At 40.6% G+C, this 21057-nt stretch overlaps 1 protein-coding gene across 3 annotated transcripts; it reads right to left on the minus strand.

Annotated features, from left to right (window-relative positions):
• Positions 1 to 655: 655 nt before the first annotated feature.
• Positions 656 to 20718, minus strand: LOC148062140 (CREB-regulated transcription coactivator 2). 3 transcript variants are annotated; one of them, XM_087812794.1, is made up of 16 exons: positions 20505 to 20718; positions 16611 to 16712; positions 12039 to 12155; positions 9835 to 9896; positions 7561 to 7629; positions 7259 to 7365; positions 6671 to 6697; positions 6118 to 6194; positions 6004 to 6053; positions 5651 to 5916; positions 3960 to 4417; positions 3650 to 3889; positions 3065 to 3247; positions 2918 to 2992; positions 2694 to 2850; positions 656 to 2628 (listed from the first exon to the last, which is right to left on the minus strand). In XM_087812794.1, exons 1-16 carry the CDS (start codon positions 20676 to 20678, stop codon positions 2438 to 2440), a joined length of 2355 nt encoding a protein of 784 aa, XP_087668920.1. In that variant the 5' UTR covers positions 20679 to 20718; the 3' UTR covers positions 656 to 2437. The 3 variants fall into 3 exon arrangements, with proteins under 3 accessions (XP_087668920.1, XP_087668919.1, XP_087668921.1); XM_087812793.1 differs by having other exon boundaries at positions 3065 to 3250; XM_087812795.1 differs by lacking the exon at positions 7561 to 7629 and having other exon boundaries at positions 3065 to 3250.
• Positions 20719 to 21057: the final 339 nt, after the last annotated feature.

Consider the following 21057-nt stretch of genomic DNA (forward strand, 5'->3'; position numbering starts at 1 on the left):
TTTAGAATAATTTTATTTGAATTTTCTTTGGTTAACAATTAAAAGGGCTTCGAATTAAAATAAACATTCCATTTAAAAGTCCAGGATTTAAACTAAATGTTTATAAATATTGAATTTAGAAAAATGATTATTGAATGAATGAAATATTATCAAATTATGTGTAGAAAAAATACAATTATTCAATAAAAAAATTAATTAATCAAGCATTGAATTCAATAAAAAAAACAAATACCTTTTAATATAGATATTATAAATTTAAATTATTTCCAAGTTACATTTTCAAAATAAAACATTTTAAAAAAAGAAGTTAAATACAAATATTTAATATTCTGATGACAGTGATCTATTTTTATAGAAGTCCGACCAAAATCATCAGCCATGTTTACACGGCTGGTTTGCCAATTTTAAAAGTTTTATTTTTCAATTAGTTCATATTTGATGTTTTTTAGTAAACTTTACCCATTTAAAGTGTTTTCAGCCCACATAAAATCAATATGCAAGCTGATTCTGGCCCCTGATCCTTTGAATTTGAGCCCCGATACCAGACTGACTGAACCTTGAATCTTCCAAGACACAGTAAAGCAGGAGTCCGGCCCAAGGCCCAAGTCTTGGACTGATTCTTGACGAAACGTCTCCAAAAAAAAGAACTCCAGACAAATATTCATTTTGTTTATTTTCTGTAAAATATGGTGAAGTTATGTCTCTTTAAAAATCTCAGGATGTTTAAAATATGAATATTTACAGCAAGAATATTAACAAATAAACAGTTTTAAACTCCGTCACTGTATATGATGCGCAGCAACTGAAGAAAATAAACATGTAAAGAAATGGCCGCTAACTGATCACAAAACAGCGCTATCTACTGGCATAGTCTGTGACTGCATGTACTTTGAGTGAAAGGGAAATGTTTTTTTTTTCTGTTTTCTACGAGGTTGATTCGCAGTGGCAGCAGGAACGGTCTTTGCATATCTAGCCGTGAACATTATCTTCCACGAGACAACATCTGACTCTTGAGCTTCTTGAACAGTTCCTGAGGTGTTCTCTGGGCAGAGTTAGGATCTCGATTTTGAAATGGTAGACATGGAGACATCCCACTTGATTAGATTTGTGAAAACCCATCGCATTTCTAAATAAACTGAGACAGTCAACACAGAGAACAGAACTTATTATCAAGTCTGACTTTAGTGACACGACCCCCAGAGCCAGAAGTCACTGGCGATTTTCAAAAAATCCTCCAGGGGGCGTTAACTGGGCTGAGATACTTATAAAACCTGCTAAAGTATATGATTCTGAACGTAAATATTGTTACTTTTTTTTTTTGGTTTAACTAGAAAAGGTTTCTTTTGTTAAAAGTGCAGTGGTCAATAGCCGTCAACGACGACCCGCAGCAGGAAAAGTGGACCTTTTATTCGCTAGCAACCGCTTACTTAGGTGAATCTTAAGTTTAGAACATTACAATACAGTTAAAAATGTTAAAATGTTCCTTCCTAAGACATTTCTGACCACTGTGGATAAACAACAACTTGGGCAATATAAGGCAGGTGGTCGAAATGTATCAACATTCTGTTAGACTTTACATACAACTTCTTCAATAGATTTTAAACGTTAAATATTATGACACAAACTCATAAAAATATTCATCTTGGGGCGAGTAGAGCAGACGGGGGAGAGATTATGGCTGTCAGAGTATTTTAGTTTTCAATAAAGTACAAAAAAATAATCGTTTTATTCATTTATCACAAAGAATCTTAATATGAAATTATTGTTGAATAAATAAAATATTTGTCAATTTAATTTGAACATTATAAGTTAATGATAAAAAATAATATTTACAAAAAAGTAAAAAAGTACATAAAAAAGATATTTACACATATTTCTGTTCAAATTAAAATGTCATATTGCCAGAGGGGTAAGGGTGCTTCCAGTTTCTCTATGTTTTGGTATCGGATCTGGAATTAAAACACGTGACAATGTTGGTGTGAAAAGTTTGAGTTGTCGACGTTCTGGCACTTTAGAGAGAATCGATTATCGGCCTCAGTTGAATATTGCTCAGTTGGCAGCCAACGAAACGAAAGCTTGTATATTTTCATGTAAAACGTTTGTCTGGCACACACGGCTCACGCACGCCTGACACACTGATTGTTCGGGTAATCTCTGAGTATCAACGTCATGGCTAACTTCCTGTTAAAGTGGCGTGTCTGCGGCCGCTGAAGCTTCGGTAAAAGCTTGGCGGCCACATCAAGATGCATAATATCACAAATATAATTTCTGGGTCTTCCAAGCGATGCTAGTTGGTTAGAGAGAGTCACATGGTCACATTAGTCTTGAGCATGCGTGACGAACTAATGCCGAAAGAGGGCGCTCCACCTGCCCTCTAAAAGAAGGAATTCTCTGCTTCCATCTGGTGGACTGACGGAGAGTGCTCCTCGGACCAGGTTCACTTTAGCCGGTCGGACCTGAACGAGTCCTCCACCGCCGGGTCGGCCAGCATCAGGTCCCCGTCCAGCATGTCCAGAGACAGTGGGTCTATCCTGAGCGGGTCGTCCAGAGAGAAGGGGTCCATCTCGAAGCCCGGGACGTGAGACAGGGCACTAGTGATCTCCTTGGACAGACCCGGAGGAGACTCGCCTGCAGATGTTGAACCATCAGTCGACCTTCAGAACACTGACATACGCACAGGACCAAAAACCCACCGGTGAGAATGATGTTGGGCACGTTGTGTCGTCCGTCTCCGTAGTTCTGGTTGTTGAGCTGGTCCGACTGGTCCTGCAGGTCCAGAGTGGCCTGGTGGCCAGAGCGGTGCCGGATCTTGTCGCTGTAGTCGAGTCCGTCGCTTTGGTTATCTGAGAACTGCAGCAGACGATCAGCATGAGTGATCAGTCCTGATCCGCCAAGTTCTGGACTGACTAGGACTCACCTGATGACTGGACTTGGTGGGTGTGAACTGCAGACTCAGATACGGGTCGTCCAGCAGAGAGTTGAGGAGCGCGTCCTGACCCAGAAACGGTTACATGATTAGGTCTGTCAAAAGGCTCCTGCAAGGGAGCATTAGAGCAGGACTCACGTTGTAGAGGTCAGAGGTCAAGTGCTGACCAATCTGCTGCAGTTGCGCCAGATCCAGTCCTCGCTGCTGGTCCAAGCCCTGTTTCTGCTGGCACTGAGGCGATGACAAGTTCTGGAAGTTGAAGTCCAACCCGCTCTCGTTCTTGATCAGCAACCCAAGTGGATTTGACGCCGACCGCTGTTGCTGCTGAGAGCGAGGAAGATGATGTTGATGAAGATGTGAGCGAGAACTCACACATCTGTCTCAGTCAGAGTATGTGTGTACTACTTTATAGAGGTTTAAAAAAAACGTGATGCAATTAAATATTGCGATATCTCCTACAGTATCGTAATATATCACATTATTGCCCATGTATTGTAACACATATCGTATTGCCAATACACACCTCTACTACTTAGTGTTTTCTTTTTCATTTGAGTGATGTTCATGATTTGTGTTATTCCTCTGTGTTGTGCGTCACGCCATATGTTTGTATATTTGTACTAAATCTTTGTCTAACTTTTAACCTTTGTTAATTTCCCTTATTAAAGCGCATTATTCTTGATGTACTTCAGTGTGTTTGCGTAGTTTGAAAAGGTTGTGTACCGCTCTGAAGTTGTGCTGCAGATGCTGATTGTGTGTGTTGCGTAGGTTCTGCAGGTGCAGCTGCTGGCCATTTCCTCTTGGCTGCTGTAGTCGGTGCATCTGCTGCTGGTGGGCCAACAGGGGGGGCTGCTGTCCGGACTGGGATGCCGGCAGCCCGGGCTGGTGCTGAAGAGACTGACTGAGGGGATACGGGGGCAGCCGCTGGTCCAAAGGCAACTTGCTGGTGTCCAGAGCGACGCCCTGATGGTTGAGGGACAGCAACAAGTTGACAAAACTGTGTGCGTTTGTGTGAGTGTGTGTGTGTGTGTACCTGTGTGATGGAGGACAAGGTGGGGGAGATGGTGGGGGAGAATTGTTTGGAGTGGTGCCTCCTGGACTCCCCTCCCATGGGCAAGATGAGGGGGGAGAGCTGCACTCGTCTCCGTGGCGACGTGCTGAGCGCCGACTGGCCCTGCCCGCCGAGCAGCGGCGAGTAGGAGGACGAGGAGCAGGAGGTGGAGCCGCCGCCGCCGCTGAAGCCAGACACAGACTGGAGGGAGGAGCTACTGAGGGACGAGTGCAGGGATTGGCTGCTGAGGGAGGAAGGGAGCGAGGGGGAGGAGCTGAGGGAGGACTGAAGTGACGGGTTGCTGAGTGACGAGTGCAGGGAGGCGGAGCTTAGGGAGGTGGAAAAGGAATTGCTGCTGAGGGACGACTGTAAATTGGGGTTGCTTAGCGATGACTGCAGCGAGGGGTTGCTGAGCGTGTTGTGTAGGGACGACAACAGACCTGCACACAACAAATACAACATTTTAATATCACATCATTGTATGCAATGTGTGTGAATTTAGATACAATTTAAGATCATTTTCTTCATCTACAAAGCTGTACATGGTCGAGCACCAACATACATCACAGATCTAATTCAAACATATCAGCCTTCTAGGATGTTACGGTCCTTAAATCTATTAGTTGCACCACAAATCTTTAAGTAGAGATATGGAGCCAGGGTCTTCAGTTATCAAGCCCCTCGTCTGTAGAAGCAACCACTGGCTTTAGTACAGAGTGTTAAAGAGTAATCTTAAAACCCTCCTCTTTGATAGAGCTCATAGTTAAAACAGACTCAGACTATGCTTGTTAAAGAGAAGTTTTTACTAACCACTCACTCACCAACTCATTGTGATTGTCTGGGACCTTATTTTCTCTTCTCATAAAGTTGGATTTAAACTGTAAAAAGTGTCATGAGGTAACTTTTGATTTGACACTTGCAATAAGTCCAGGACTAGAGATGACATGAAGTCGGCCATGCTGGAAATTTGATTGGATGGTTCCTGCAGAGGCTGGGGAGTCAACTGTGAGTTTCTGACTTGCGGTCACTTGTCGAGTGATAAGCCAACCTTCTCCAACTACACTTCCTCTTCACAAACACCTTGAGTCGGCTGGAGATTAAATTTAGCCTCGGCGCCCCCTCACATCCGGCTCACCTTCGCACTAGTCATTTCACCACACAAAGTGTAAGGCGACAGGAAAGTGTGACGCTTTGAACCCAAGAGCTGGTCTAGAAACTTCTAAAGATTCATATCATGACGACTCTTGTTTTCTACTTCTTCTTACTGGCTCATTCTTACTATTAACTCCTTTTTCTTAGGATTATTTCCTAGTTTTTACTCCTCTATCTTACCGAGTCACTTTTCTACGTTTAAAATGGTTTTCTTACCGACTGTTTCCTATTTTTTATGAATTTTTCTCACCGACTCTTTCCTTTTTTACTAACTAATGTAATATTACTGATACGTTTCCTACAGTTAACTCCTTTTTTTTACCGAGTCATTCCAACTGTTCACTAGGACTCTTTCCATCTTATCACCAACTCTGACTGGTCTATTTTTTCTTACTTTTGGATTTTTTTCCCAGCAGCCTACTTTTCCAATCGCAGCTGATTTAATGTACTTTCTTAGATACCTGGATCTGGAATAGTCAACATGTGGTCGTAAATGAACCGACACTACGACATCTTCTTACCGTGCGAGTGATGGTGGAAGGCGCCGTTGCCCGTCGTGCTAGCTGCGTTGATGCCCAACTGGGTGAGCGTGGACGCCAGGTTGCCGGTGCTGCTTCCCCCACTGAGGGACGAGGACCCCAGGAAGCCCGGCTCGTCCTGGTCCAGCGGCGTGGGCAGGGGGGAGGGAAAGTGCAGGCTGGTCAGGTCAGGAAGCGAGCCGCCCGTGTTGAGGGCAGAGGGAACACCGTGTCCAGGGTTCGGAGGCTGCTCTGGAGACGTGAAAATGCTGGAAACAGAAAGTGTTTTCAGGTGAGGCCTCACGGTCTATTCTTGCTTTAACTGAATCAGGACGAGCCTGGATGTAGAAACTCACTTGATGCCGGGGACTTCACAGGACTTGGGTCTTGATGACAACAGAGGCAGCTGAACAGAAAGAAACACTCCACATGAGTCTGGATTTTAATAGTTGACAACCAGACGTGCTCACCTTCTTCATGTCCCAAGCCTTCAGCTTCTCCTCGTCCAGCACGTTTTCCTCAATGGGAGGAACTGGGTACGGAAACACTAGAGAGAAGACACAAAGAGAACCAAAGCACTTTAGAGTGTGTGAAGATGCTGGATGGACCCAAGATAGTCGGCTGTTTAGTACAGAATTTTAGGCCACACCAGAAGAACAAGGTCAGACAAACACATAAACGGAGCAAATGACCCATCTAGGAAAATCTAGGAAATGCACAAAAACAAACATGCACATAAATCCAAAAAGCACAAACATTTAAAACCAAATTAGAAATACCATTAAAACGACACAAACACACTTAAACAACAAACAGAAACTTGCCCATAAAAACACACGACCATTCACACATAAATTATTGATAAAAACACAACACAGATAGAGTCAAACACAAGACACTGAGTTGATAACAGATTACACAACAAGAGAGAGACACACACACAACATTACTGTGAACAGTGAACAATAAAAGCAGACGAATTATTTATTTAAAGTGAAGAGTTTTTGTGTGTGCATGTCTTACTTCTTCTCCCTTCACCGTCACTCTGACCTGCAAGCACACACAGACACAACAGTGAGTGAGTTTGAGCTCCGGTTTATACTCCCGAATATCCTCAAGAGGAGTGTTGTGACTGAGCCGAGGTCCGACTGTGATAACAGGAGACGTCCTGCTCAGAGCTCTACGTGATTGACGGAATTCAGTCACACTGGTATCAGACATTCCGACCAGCAAGTGTGTGTGCATGAGTAAGTGTGTGTGTGGACGACCTAGTTTGTCCAGCAGCTGCAAGGAAACACAGAGCAGTAAACAAAGACCTGACAGTTTGCTGGCTTTACTGGCCGTTGTATTTACGTCGGGACGTCTCTAGTCCAAACACTCTAAATAACAAAGACCTTCTGCATAGTCTGCAACACTTCCTGGCAGAGCACGACCCAGTGAGAGTTCTCCAGAACCTGAAAACTGAAAGCGATGGACTGACTGAGCCAGGTCTGGTAAAGCTATGACCAGACTGAGGAGACCAAGACTGCTTCACATGTAATGTCAGTGAAGAGGTTATTTTAACTGTTGCGTTTTAAGACACCCGAAGGTTTTTGTTTAGAAGTTTCTCACCGGCGCGTCTGCCACTGTTTGGGAGGAGGGTGTGTCCTCCAGTGGTGAAGGGGTCTCCTGAGGGGGGGTTCATGACGCTGGTGTGCAAAGCCGAGTCGGAGTTGGTCCTGCGGAGGGTGAAAGGAAAGTTTTCAGACACAATGGCAGAGCCAAACAGAAGTTGACGTCCGACTTCGCCCGTCGAAGTCAAAGTTTATATGAGACCATATAAGGAGCAGAAAAACCGAGACGCTTCCGTCGTCCACGTGTCTCAAAGACCGACCGGCAGAGAAGAGTGGCGACCAAAATGGAGGAGGATTCACCTGTTGAGTGCAGAGGTGGAGAGACGGAAGAACTGTCTTTTATCCCCGTGGAAGTTTCCGGGCCAGTTCCTTTTCATGATCGACAAGAACAAAAACGTTAATATCCTCCAGCATCGGCGAGAGAAGAGGAGCGGCTCGTAAGTGGAGGGAGAAGCAGTGGGGCCGGATCAGTCCTGCTTGGATTCATGTGCACAGAAGATTTAGGGAAGGAGCCAACAGGCCAAAGCATTATGACCGCATGTCATATCTTCTTATCTAGCTTTAAAAAAAAAAATCTGCAATGAACATTCAGAATTATATAGTGTATCAAAGGTGTATTTATCTGCTACACTTTCTTTGGTTTTATTTTCCTGTGCAGCACATTTTACATTTTTATGTATTTGTTCCCCCAGTTAAACTTTAAGAAGTGATTTCCATCTGGCTGTTGATGGGTGTTTCCCCATCATGGTAAGTGTCAAATAAACCTAAACCACCCACGCAGCCCATAACCAGCAATCACAGCAGAAGTCAGAAAGTTTTTTGTTTTTTTTCATCCAACCTTTCATTTTATTTTAAATTGTCAACATTTCACTTGTATGAAGTCTGTATTGTACCTTATGTACCATTTTTTTCCATATCAGTATTTTCTGTGACAATCCCAACTAACAAATGGTAAATTCAGACTTTGGTTTATTTACTGCTAATTTTATTTCTGTTCTGTGGCATCACGTTGAAATATATTTCTAACAATACCATTTCCTCCTGTGATGTTTTCTTTAATTCTCTAATTCCATTTCTAAGTTTGTCTGGTCATAATGATAAAAGCCATTTGTTTTCATTTAAAATTAGCACTGTGAGAATTATGCATTGACAATTTAAACAAGAGAAATCACAGATGTGATTTAAAGGTTTGAAACAATTTAAAGCCAAAATGATCAATCAATGTCTGAGGGATGTTTGAGCAGCTGACTTTCAGAAGCTCCTTCTGTGCATATGAATTCATTTGGGAATGGTCTGGCCTTGAGAGCTCAGAGGGAGGCTGGCAGCAAATCTGGAACTTAAGCTTCTGTCCAGGGGCTCCTTCACGTGACCAATTCTGATTCCTGTGATCAGATTTATTTTTCTCTAACCAAACGCTGTGATCACAAGACAATCTTACACTGAGGATCTCAGCAGCATGGTGCTGGACCTGAAATCAGGATTTATGTGCAGCCATCTATGTATTCTTTCTGCATTAACGTTAATTTTAGGATCAACCCTGGACCCTGAATAATCCCAACCTATGTAGATGCTTGTCAAGAGCTAACGTTTAGCTCAGAGCACCAAGAAGCTAATGGCTACGTCCAATAAATACATTTTCCTCTGTCAAGGTCCGAAAGAACACATGGTTACATAGCAGTCATGTTCTGCATAACCATCTGGCTACACAAATCCTTTGAAGATTTGTACCCTTCTATTGGACAGGCTACTTCCTTGTGTGATGCAAGCGAGTTATTGAATGCTATCACCATCTGCTTAATGCAAGCAGGGATATTGTAATGTTATTTAAATGAATGTAATTCTACAGAGGCATCATACTCTAGAGCTAGATATTCTCTAAAACAAGCTTCTCTTAAGGCTCATTGTTGATGAGGAACAAGGTTTCCTGAATGTGAATGAAAGTGTCCCTGAATAAAAGACAAAACAGAACACCTCGTGGAGGTGATAGCAGCAGCATGAACGTGCCGTGTAGCGTTGCTTCTGTGGGTCGAGCCAGTCTCGCTCTAAAGGGTCTCTCTGTGGTGATTAGAGGAAAGCCAGGATTGACTCAAGCAGCGAGTATTAATGAATAGAAACTGCAGCAGAATCGTTTCAGGAAAAGAGGAAGATGAAAAGAAGTGAGGCTGGTTAAAACCCAGGTCAGCTCCAGAGAAACGGCAGTATGAATGAACTTCCTGTTAGTCTCAGTTAGTATTCCTGCTCAAAGCAAACAGCCCACAGACGGCTTCAGAGAGGCGACCGAACTTGTGTGAAGCCTCAGCAGCAGCTCATGTGATCCGAGCATCGGTGCTACAATGACAGGCCACTTTGAGACACAACCACTTTCTCAGGTGAGTCTGCTGCTCAACACACGTCAAACGTGGCTGCGGCAGGTATTTGGGTTCGCAGCTGGTAAGGATCACACGAGGTGGCAGAGGCCAGACAAAAGCTGCAGCGAGGCAGTGAGACCAGAAGATGCTGAGCAAATAAACAGGTGTCCCAGCGGGAAGACTCGTCTTCATGGAGACAGACTGGAGGGATGAGAAGTTGCCGTACCTTCTCCAGCTGGGGTCCGGGGGCGGAGACAGGTACGCAGGGTTATACTGGGAGTTGTCCACCTTAGGAGACGACTGGTTAAGGAAATTAACAGAAGCAGGAGTTAAACACCAGCAAGCTTCTCCATGACCCTTGAACTTATTAGACAGTCCTGTTTTTTTTTGCATTAGGTATATTTTCCTTCAAAAGGATTTCAAAAGCGCCTTTATTTACTTTTTAAACACAGTCGACACAGATTTGAATCGGCGCTTGTTCCAATGCAGGACTGCATGGGGCTTGGTTTTTCTCCCAAACTCCCTAGTCACATTTTAAATTCTTCTAATAGTTGAATTTGTATTTCTCCGTGTGATGAGTTAGAGTTTTCTTTAACCCTTGTGTTATCTCAGGGCCAAAGTGAGGCAGTGGTCCGAAAACAGTACACAAGAGATAAAAAATTTGTTGACCACCGGGTCAGGTTGACCCAGAAATAACACAGGAGTTAATAAGATAAATATATATATATATATAAATATTATTTTCTGTCTTAGTATTTTCTAGCCCAGCCATGTAAAATAAAGTGAAAAAATGTAAATTGTGCGAGTAACATAAAAAAAATAGTTTCAACAATTAAAACAAATCATCTTTCTGTAAGTTCAGGTTTAGATCTCCTTAGTCAGTTGTGCCTGACAGTAGCACTATTGATGGCTAATCCTAAGCGAAAGATTTTAAAAATATGTACTTATTAATACTTTCACTTTTCAAATCTGTAACCAACATCATGAATCTACCTCTTCAGAGTTAGTTTCTGTGAGTTTTGACATCGCTATACAGTGAAACTTTACACATCCAGTTGAGTAATACTAACACAATCTCTCTTCCTGTATCCGAGAACATTTGAATCTTAAATCCTCACCATCCGTATTGAAGTTTTGTCATCAACTCAAGAAAACATCCGATGATCAAACTAACAGTTACTCAACCAGCTTGATGTAATCGCGTTACCTGACACTCGACTCCAACAGGGAGGGGTATTTGAGAAGCGCCTCAGGCCTTAATTCAAGTGGTTATTTACAGAGTTTGAGAAAGTGGGTCAGAGAGATGCATGCCAGAGACTGGACACTGTGAGGTGTTTAAAACTACAATAAAAGTCAAGAGTAGATCCACTGATCTAGTTGATTTTAGTTGATCAGGTGCTGTCATGGTAAAGGTCAGTCCAATAGTGGATTCATAAGTTAGTTTCGGACATGCTACTACACCAGCCTTTTAGTCTGGACTGTCATCCAGGAGAGACTCAAGAGTTGAATCTCCTCCAAGAAAATAAAAGAAGTTAATTTTGTCCTTATGTCAAATAAAAGTGAGTTTGTAAAACTATCAGGAAGATTTTGAACCGCGTTGGAATCAGGAAACAGGCCAACTGTTTCATGAGTAGTTCGACCCTCTTTACTTGACATATGTGCTGCGACTGATTCTGGTCCAGAGAGTTTGTACTACAGAGGCTTGATCTGGCTCTTGTTCTCTTCCGTCTGTCCATGATTGGACTCCCAAATGAAGTGTGTCTTTATATTCGCCGACACAGATTCTTGTTTGTCTGAACTGTGGGCCCACTATTGTCTTCCGGCAGTAATCTGCACTAATTAGATATTTTCCGGATTTGGTTCCTGAAAACAAAAGTACAAAAATAGCCAGAAAGACAAAGATGTGTGTTGACAAGCATCATTAGCGCTCAGAGTTCGATACACAAACATGCCGGAGGACAGAAGGCCGTTGTGTTGCTGCCCAGATCCAGCGTCGATAATGGTGCAAAGCAAACTTCAAAGGTTAAAATTACCTTCTTCAAAGAGGCTGAAAGAGCACTAAAGACTTAAACATGATAACCAACAATGTTATTTCTGCCTCTCTAAAAATTACTTTTATATGACACTTTTTTTTTGTTTTCGCCATAATTATACATTTCGGACACAGTTTTGGTTCCACATTTCATCTGTGGTTTTAATGTAATTTTTTAATGAAACTTTTTTCAGTGATTTCTTTTTTAACTCTTGTGTCGTCTCAAGGGTCAAGGTGAACGACCTCCATGGCATCAAGAAACACATATGCAGTGGTGGAGGTCGTTCACTATATACACCACAAAAACATTTGTTTTCGGAGAACCGGGTCAGCCGGAAACGGGGACAACACAGTCCTTCTGAAATAAACCGAAATAGCTGCCACTTATTGAAGGATACTTGTCTGTTGCGGTATGGTCTGACTGGTGACATGAACCGTCGGTCGCGCTGGGCTCGCTCCACCAGACCGTGATGCCGAGTCATACGGTTGGAGTCCAGAGTTGAAGGAAAAGATCCCTGGAGAAAGACAGAAAAACAGTTGGACTCACTCTGGAAAAGGATCATCTACATGAAATGTGTCAAAACCGGGGGTCATGTTGCTCAACTAGACAGATACATTTTTCTGATAATTCCTGATTAAAAACCTGTTAAGACCACAAAAAGTTCAAAAACAACTAATTATTTAGGCATTTCATCACCATAATTCCACCAAAACAATAAAAAGACTAAGAACTAAGTATACGTCTGTTCAACTCCCGAGAGTGAAGACTGGGCAACTAATGGTCCGACTCCATCAACATTTTGCTTGCACCAACCAAAGTTGAACATTACAAGGAACATGGACATCATACAGATGCTAAGAAATGTCAGCAACCTTCTCACAAAATTTGATGGAGTAATAGTCAAGAAGTCAAAAGGGAGATACAATGTACAAGCTCGTCTGTTTCACTCTTCAACGGAAGCCAAAAGTGAGTCCAAAACAATAAAAGCTTAAAATCAGAGGAAATGTAACTTAATCCCATTTCAGCAACAAACCATAAGTAACCTTGTCTATCCTTTCTGATTTCTACAACATTAAATGAAAGAGAAAAATGTCATACATCTTGATATTGATGTCACATCCTTGTTTTGATAAGCCACTATTATATAGCAGCAGTTCTAAATGGATGACGCACTATAATTCATTGTTTTTTTTATTTTTATATATATTTCTCAATTCATTTTGTGATAGTCACACCAGGTGCCAGGAAGCACAGATTTATTTAATGATGAATAATAATGAATGTTTTTATTCGATTTGTTTGGATAGAAAGTACAAACACATTTAATTATACCATATCTACCTATAATTATTATTTTTTTTAAATCTAAAAGGAAACTATTTCCAGGACATCTAAGACACGTTCTACTCCTCACAAATACACTAGGGGGATCAAAACAGCCATAGCCCCATCCTCGAATTTCAAAAATAATGTGTTCTACCAAATTAGCCAACAGAGTGATTGCGCAACTTTCTGACTTCAAACTATCAGGGACACAACACAGGTCCCCGGAATCAAAGCCAACGCTGATTGACGTAGATTATCTTCTTGGTTACATTTGCAACAATTGAGTTACAGAAACTTGTCTGCGTTGAAGAAAAAAAAGGGAAAAAAAGTGCCCTAGATCGACAGGATGTGTTGACAGTCAATTTGACACAAACCAAGATTATAAACGGAACATGAACGCATCAACGCAAATATAATTTACCAGTGTGAAGAGTTCTACACGAAATCCTCATTGTCATTGACTTTTTTCAAGCTATAAAAGAAAAAGATTTAAAAAACAGCCAGGTCAGCGCCCCCAGCTGAGCGCCGCCACTGGTGTATGGTCCAAATAATGACAGCCCTTAGTTTTTTGAGAATCTATTCCCAACTGTGGCTTCTCTCTCTGGTCAATTAATCATAGCCGAAGGGGTTTAATTGTGCTTTGGATCTAAATCTTGATCCATTCTGAAAATGTTACTTCTTAAACTCAGAGAAGGAAGAAACAAATAACTGAAAAAAACTGTTTTTGGAAACAGACACGTCTCACTTGTATCTCCATTACTTGTTTGTTAGCCATGGAACCCCTGGCAATTGCAGTTATATTATATTCTTTAATCAAAGGAATTATTACAGGACAAGCAGAACATCAGATTGTGATATTTGCAGACGACATAATTATGTTTTCAGTTAAATTACAAAAAACAGTACCTCCATTGGTTTGACCTAAATTTCATCCTTCTTGTGGCTTTAAAATCCACAATGCTAAATCTTCAATTATGTTGTTAGAAGAGCCACAGTGTTTTAATCCTTAAATTGCACATCCTTCTGTGAATGTCTTGAAGAGCTTTGGATATCTAGGGATTTAAATATGATCAAAACATAAGCGATCTTCGCACAACAAATTATATTTGATTCCTATAAAAATGAGAGGAAAAACAGTCAAATGGGCAGCTTCTCCACTGTCCTTGATTGGAAGAATAAATGTTATTACAATAATTATATTATCCAATTTTTTTTTTTTAGAATATTCCTTTATTTCCGGACAGCAGTTTTTCTCTAAGCTCAAACGAGTACCATGATATAGGACTTATGTAAAACAATTGTAGATTAAAATTATATTTATGAATTACATCTTATGAAGTAAATCTTTGCAGAAAATAATTCAGATGGTTTGAAGTCCAAAGTCCAAATTTGATCTTCAGCAAGATATCACTGAGGTTGATATATATATATATATAAATATATATATATATATCTATATAAAATTAATAAAGTTCTCTCTTTGAACAACATAAAAGGGTAGCATGAATTATAAAGTGTTTCCCTCAATGTCAATGGTTTGTGTAAGCTAGTTAAGAGAAGTTAAGTAAAACCGAAAAAGGATAAAGCAGAAGTAATATTTATATCACAACAAATTGAAAAGGTCTTTGGGTATTTAAATTCAAATATTTATTTTTTTGTAATCACAGCAGAAAGAGGGAAGTAGGAATTTTTATTGCCTAACATTCCTAAAACTCTGCAGTGAGAATTCTGACCTGCTCTAGTAGAAGAACTCACTGTTCCCTGACTCTTAAAGCTCTGCATTGGCTTGTTTCTTTTGCTACCCAAGCATTGGAACGATCTTCCTTCTATGCTGACTTTTTTTTTGTAGGTAAAATGTGTATTACTTTTGATTGTTCAAGCGCTTTGTGACCCTGGTCTAGAAAGGCGCTTTACAAATATTACTTATTTACTTACTTACTAAATTACTACCTTGATACTAAGAGCAGGGGAAGGAACAATCTACAAAGGTTTAAGTGCCTCAATCTGTTGGTCTTTTTATATAACTATTAGCACAAAGGATCAGGTAAAAAAAAAGGTATCAAATTAGCTAAACTCTTGAAATTCTCAATAAATTTGTGGAAATATCTGGACGAAATGTTTCAAAACACAAACTCTGTCATTTAATCATGTTCCAAGTGAAACAATCAAAAAGAGTTACAATGTAAAATGGGATTTAAAAGTAATTAAGTAACTTTGGGTCTTCTTGACTCAAGAATGGTACTACATGAAGCAAACATGATGAATCAAAATGGTAGCAGGAGTACAATTGTATTCGATGTGTAGAAAACAACAGAGGTCTTCGAAGCTCCAAAAGACGAAGGGAATTTGGTTGGAAAGTTTAAATACAGAGATATTTTTTAACACTGAATTCTACGGGTAAACTATAAGGGAAGCCACAACACTGTTGGAGAAAGTATGATCTGGGAATCGTTCATGTATTTTGGAATTGTAGTACGAAGGTGGAAATATTCTGAGTCAATGCCATAAACACACTTGAAGAAATCCTCCAAAGTAAATTCTTTAGAGACCCGTGTACATTTTTGCTCATTTTTATCTAATCCCCTTTAACATTCTGTAGTAGGTTGTATATTTGTTCACAGTTTTCACACTGCTAAAAAAAAAAAAATCAACCAAACTAAACGGTTGGATTGAAATTATTAAGTCGATTTACCAAATGGAAGTGTGACCTCTTTCCTAAGGATGCTCACAAGGAAACACTCACCAAATAGAATAACTTCATACAATTTTTAAAGTTGGAATTATAGAGATTGTTGTATATCCCATACATGTTTTTCTTGCATATGTACTTGTATTATTCATGCGAGTAAAATCTTACAAATGAAATGGGGACCAGATCTGACTTGCTGAAATACTGTTCGTTTAATACTAGTTTAACAATAGAAACTATATCCACATGTTTTATGGGCTGTGTGTGCAGGTGAGGAGGAAAGAAAGGTGTAGGGAAGGACTACATTCACTCATTTTGATCCACAGAAGTTTTGAAGTATATTGTTTTAATATTAGGCTTAATTTGCCATTTTCCCACAACCTGAACTGAAAATACCAAAGTACGCTGGTGTCCCCACAGAGACTCCAAAAAGCAACTTCCTACTCAATAGTTATTGTTGCTACAAAGTGAACAAGCCAGCAGCCAAGTCTAACGGCCTTTCTCAGAGTCACAACATAGACCAATAATCTCTCTCAAAGCCAAAGACTCAGTCATCTCATTTTCCAGGAGGAGAAAAGAGCTCCATGTTGTCAGAGGATGTGATGGATGCACAACTTCCATTACAGCTGATGAGAATCTTTGATCACTGACAACTGAATCCTGCAGTGCCACAAATCAAGGCGACACAAGACTCACAAGTCGAGTCTGCACTTTTCCCTGCTTCAATACTCTCACTCCATCATCGTCACTCACTCACTCCCTGTTTTATGCTGTGGTGTGTTGGGGTGGGAATGTGTCCAAGAGGAGAGTCAACAGGTTGGAGAGCTTGATCTGGCTCTGTGGTTGGCATGAAGCTGGACCCACTGGTGACAGCATTCAATGTTCTCTTTTTTTTTTTACATTATTCCAGGGTTGAACCATCAGGTTTAGTGTTGCACGAACTGAATATCTCACCTGAAGGTCCTGAGGATTCCTGCCAATCTGGTTGACGTTGGGCAGTGAGCCACCATAGTACGGACCCTGACTCCGGGCAAGACGGATCTTCTGGGCCTGGAGCTTGTGGAGAGAGGGAAAAGAGAAAAGTGACAACAAAGAAAGGCTTCTTCAGTTAAACCTCTTAAATAATAATATATATATATATATATATATATATATACACTGTATCTACTGTATATATATATATATATTTTTTTATATATTGTAAAAAGGTAATATTAAGTATACAAAAACTCAGTGGATGCTGACTCATCATATTTCCAGAACAAAAGCATTTCCTGTGAACTGGAGAGAATAAGAAGTAATTGCAAATCCGCCATGACGGCAGCTGGCGTGCGTCATTTTGGATCTTTAATGGGTGATTCTTGCAGACTGGCTGCAGACCGATAAGAATAATATTGTTATCTCAATCATGTTACTGGAAAGCTCTGATAACGGGAACATTCTGGTTATCTCACAAAGTCAAACAGATGATGACTCTCTGTTAATTCTGACTCCAGACTTCCAAGAGGGAGCCCTCCCACACCGGGAGGGTCTCTGGTTCAGGAGGAGACAAGGACGAGGATGATGACGACCCGGGGATGACGCAGTGAAGGTAACTGATCAGTTTTTGCTGCAGACGGTCAACTAATTATTGTCTGAATCCGTGTCTCGGTCAACGTGGGTTTTCCTAATGATTCTCGTGAATCTCAGACGAGAGCTCAATGTGACAGGCAGAAGCGTGACTCTGCACATGACACAGTTTGTGTGTCATTCATGACAATAAGTAACAAAGCGTTACTAAAACATTGGTTCACATAGTGAGCTCATTTCAAACAACTTTATAAAAACCCAATCAGATCAATAAAACAACATCATAACGATGTTTTGAAGTGACTACTTTATAAAGTTCTCCCGCGTCTGAAATCTCAGCAAACTAGAGGTTACGAGAGCGTAGTCCATTACGATGCAAGAAGGGTCTTCACTCCTCCTCCAGCCAGCTGTAATCACACCCCACTTTGTTTACACAACATGTCCCTTGGAGAAGGAGACTTCCAGAATTTATGACACACTGTGACTAACCTTGGTGCCTGACCAGTCACAGCAGCATCTTCAGGAACGGGTTTTAAACACAACTAAATATTTCAGTTAAAAGATAGTTTTGTGGGAACAGACACATATTGATGAGTAATAGAGGTCTACGATCATTCAAGAGACACATTAGTTGCCATTTAAGAGTTCTGCTCAGGCAGACAGCAACACAAACATATGTAGAATATTTTTTATCTACCGTCTGAGCTATGCCGCCCCATGATCATGAAGGTTCCATTGAAATAAGTTCAGAATTCATTAAATTAATTATTTTGACAGATAAACTCTGGTGATCACATAACCATTGACAGTGTTAAAAAGAAACGACAACACTAAAACTGTAAAAGAATACCCCCAAGAAATACTGTATATTTTCAGATCTACAGCGTAGCAGCCACAGAAACACGGTGTGATATGCGGTGAGCACAGGGAGGTTGCTCCAACAGGAAAGACTTCTCTGCATCTAATCATGAACGATCGTGAGAAATTGTTGAGTCAGACTGAGCAGTTTCATCCAACAAGAACAGACATTTTAAAATAGAATCTCAAACCAACATCCTGACTGAATGCAACACGATGTCTGTGACCGTCCTTCTGCAAAACTTTGCAGGCGCTAAAGAGAACAGAGAAACTTCAAAAGAGAGGTGGTCCACTTCCTGGCCCAGAAAATGAGGTCCTCAGCAATGTCTTAGAGAATCATCAATTGAAGAACATTTGCAAGCTTTCACATAAACGGCCCTGCCATTAGTAGATTGGACCACCCACACACTCTGCCGTGTGTGTGTGTGTGCACGTGCGTGCACGAAGAAGAGGTATTGTCAGTGAACAAGGCAGAAAATCTTTTAGAAAAGCCATAATTTACAACCTCATATTTTAAATCAGTCTGAAATGTACCATCCTTATGACTCCTTTCCTTTATTGGCTACAACTTTCACAGCAGTTCCAGCCCAACATAGCGTTATTGTTATCATGTCTGAGGCTTTACCTACCACCATTGAAATGCCATAATAATTATTATTGCAGGGGGAGTTTTTTTCCTAAGCAGGATCTTGGGGGCGATGAAGGGTGTTTTTAAATAATAAACGAAACCACATGAAACCACAAAAGCCTGGTTTTCAATAAATTTGAAACAATACAATATAGAATGTAATGACGATATCATCCCATTATAAATGTTTAACATACTCACCCTCTAATTAATGCTTCTTACTAACCAGAACATGTACTATTTTTCATCCTTTATTTACACCTTATTCTCATTCATCCTCAACCTCACTGTTGTCTTCCTCTTCTTGATCTCCAACACTCTCGGTCCAACACTAACGCCACGTTTTAAAACGTTCACTCTTATATTCCCTGAACTGAAACTTAACTAATATTAATTTGATGGTTTTGGGTTTGACTTGATTATGTGACAGAAAAGTGCCGACTGGCTCATTGAGGATGCTGGGGCACCGACTTCCTGCTGAGCTGGCTTTTTTGTGTTAATTATTTCTATCTTTTAAAGACTTTTTTTTAATTTAAATCTTTTTAAGTTTTTGAAAATAATCATCAACAAGGATAATTGTGTATATTTATAGAACTCTCTTTAAAATTATAAACTATATTTGTATTGATGTATTTACGTTTCGTTTATAATGTTGGTTTTTGTCAACTCGACAGTCATCACATCCTGTCTTTCTGTGGCGCTTGTTTTTTTCTTTAGTTTTTAACTTGCAGTGTCTTTTGTAATGAGGGGGTAGAAAGTGTCTCTGATGTCCTGGTGCAGAGGATATTTAGCTGAAAGTTTTCCTTAGTTTTCAATGATTTGGTTCATCTGTATGGATTTACTTCATAGTATAATTGAATTGTGTTCGCAAATTCCATTTGAACAAGAATAATAAACTTTCACCATTTTTCATCAAACATCTAACAAAGTGTGTTTAAATGAAATTAACATTGTCTACGTTAAGACCACTAAGACTGTTTCTTTCAACGGTGTAGGCAGATAAATGCACTGGCACTAAGACTATTTTTCATCTGCCGCTACTGGTAAAAAAAAAGTCTTCTAATTCAAATAAAATCGCTTTAACACTCACTTTCCATCTCCATCAATCCTCCACAACTCACTTCAGAAAAGAGTTTAAATTAATAAAGAGTTGAATGTTTAAGTTTAAAAATGTTGCTTACTTCACACAAAAAAGTATTTCAAAACCATATTTAATTGATTGTAAATGACTATAGCATGACCACACTACTTAAAAAAAAAAAACCCCATTGAAAAAATAGATTTAAAATTATTGAAATTGGACACGATTCAATTTAACATTTGATTTATTCAATCGTTTACTTTTCTTTGAAATCCTCGCTCTTTATTTGAAGTGCCGTTTGCTCAAGTTATTCCAGTGCAACAGATTAGTGATCGTACAATAGTCTTAAAAAATGAAGAGCAATAAATGCTCGTGAAGCTACAGTGTGGATCGTCCAGTTTTGAGGGGGTTCTTGGGGTAACTTGGTCCAGCGAGCGGCGGAGGGCGCGGGTGAAGATAGTAAACAAGACGAGTGTTAGCCGTCCTGGCTAAGCTCTGCTAACTAGCCACGGAAGCTAACGCTGTCACCGTCAACACCACAACAAACACACAAACTACTCCACGTGAACTTTTTCGCGAAAAGTAACGAACAAAGCCGAGCACAGCCGCATGCATGAGTTCGTGACAGCGGGGGGTCACGGAGCCCCTCGAGCCCGCCAAGGCCTCTGTTCCTCCGGCGGCTCTCCTCCTCCTGCCTCCGTCTCGCACTCACCCTGGTCGAGGTGATGTCCATCATGACCTCTTGGAAGGCGGCTGTCTCCTCGGCCTGGCGCTGGGTGTGCAGGGCTATCTTCTCGCTGAACTTCCGAGGGTTCGACGCCCCGGACCCGGCGCCCGGGCTGGATCCAGGTCCGGGTCCGCAGCCACTTGAGCCCGTCGCAGACATCTTCGACGAGCGGACGGGACGAGTGGTGTGTCGTCCGTGATCGAGTCAGTCAATGACAGCGCGGACTCGGATTCATGACAAGACCCGTGACTCAAACGAGCATGTTTTTTTAAAAACAAGATTATAAAGTTGACCATGACCAATACTTTTCATAAAACCAACTCTTGAAACATGCAATAATCAACGAAATTACACATATATGTTCATTAATCTTAGAATTATTAAATAGGCAATGACTCACAATAATGCATTTATTTAAATTTGTACTATATTTTATCGTATTAGATCGTTTATTAACTCACTGACAAGACATTTGATAAGGACTCAAGAGTAAAAGAGTCACTTCCTGATGTTGAGTTCAATAAACCAGATCGCTTCG

Source organism: Callionymus lyra, chromosome 17 (genome assembly GCF_982586985.1).
Source record: "Callionymus lyra chromosome 17, fCalLyr1.hap1.1, whole genome shotgun sequence".
Classification (NCBI taxonomy): domain Eukaryota; kingdom Metazoa; phylum Chordata; class Actinopteri; order Syngnathiformes; family Callionymidae; genus Callionymus; species Callionymus lyra.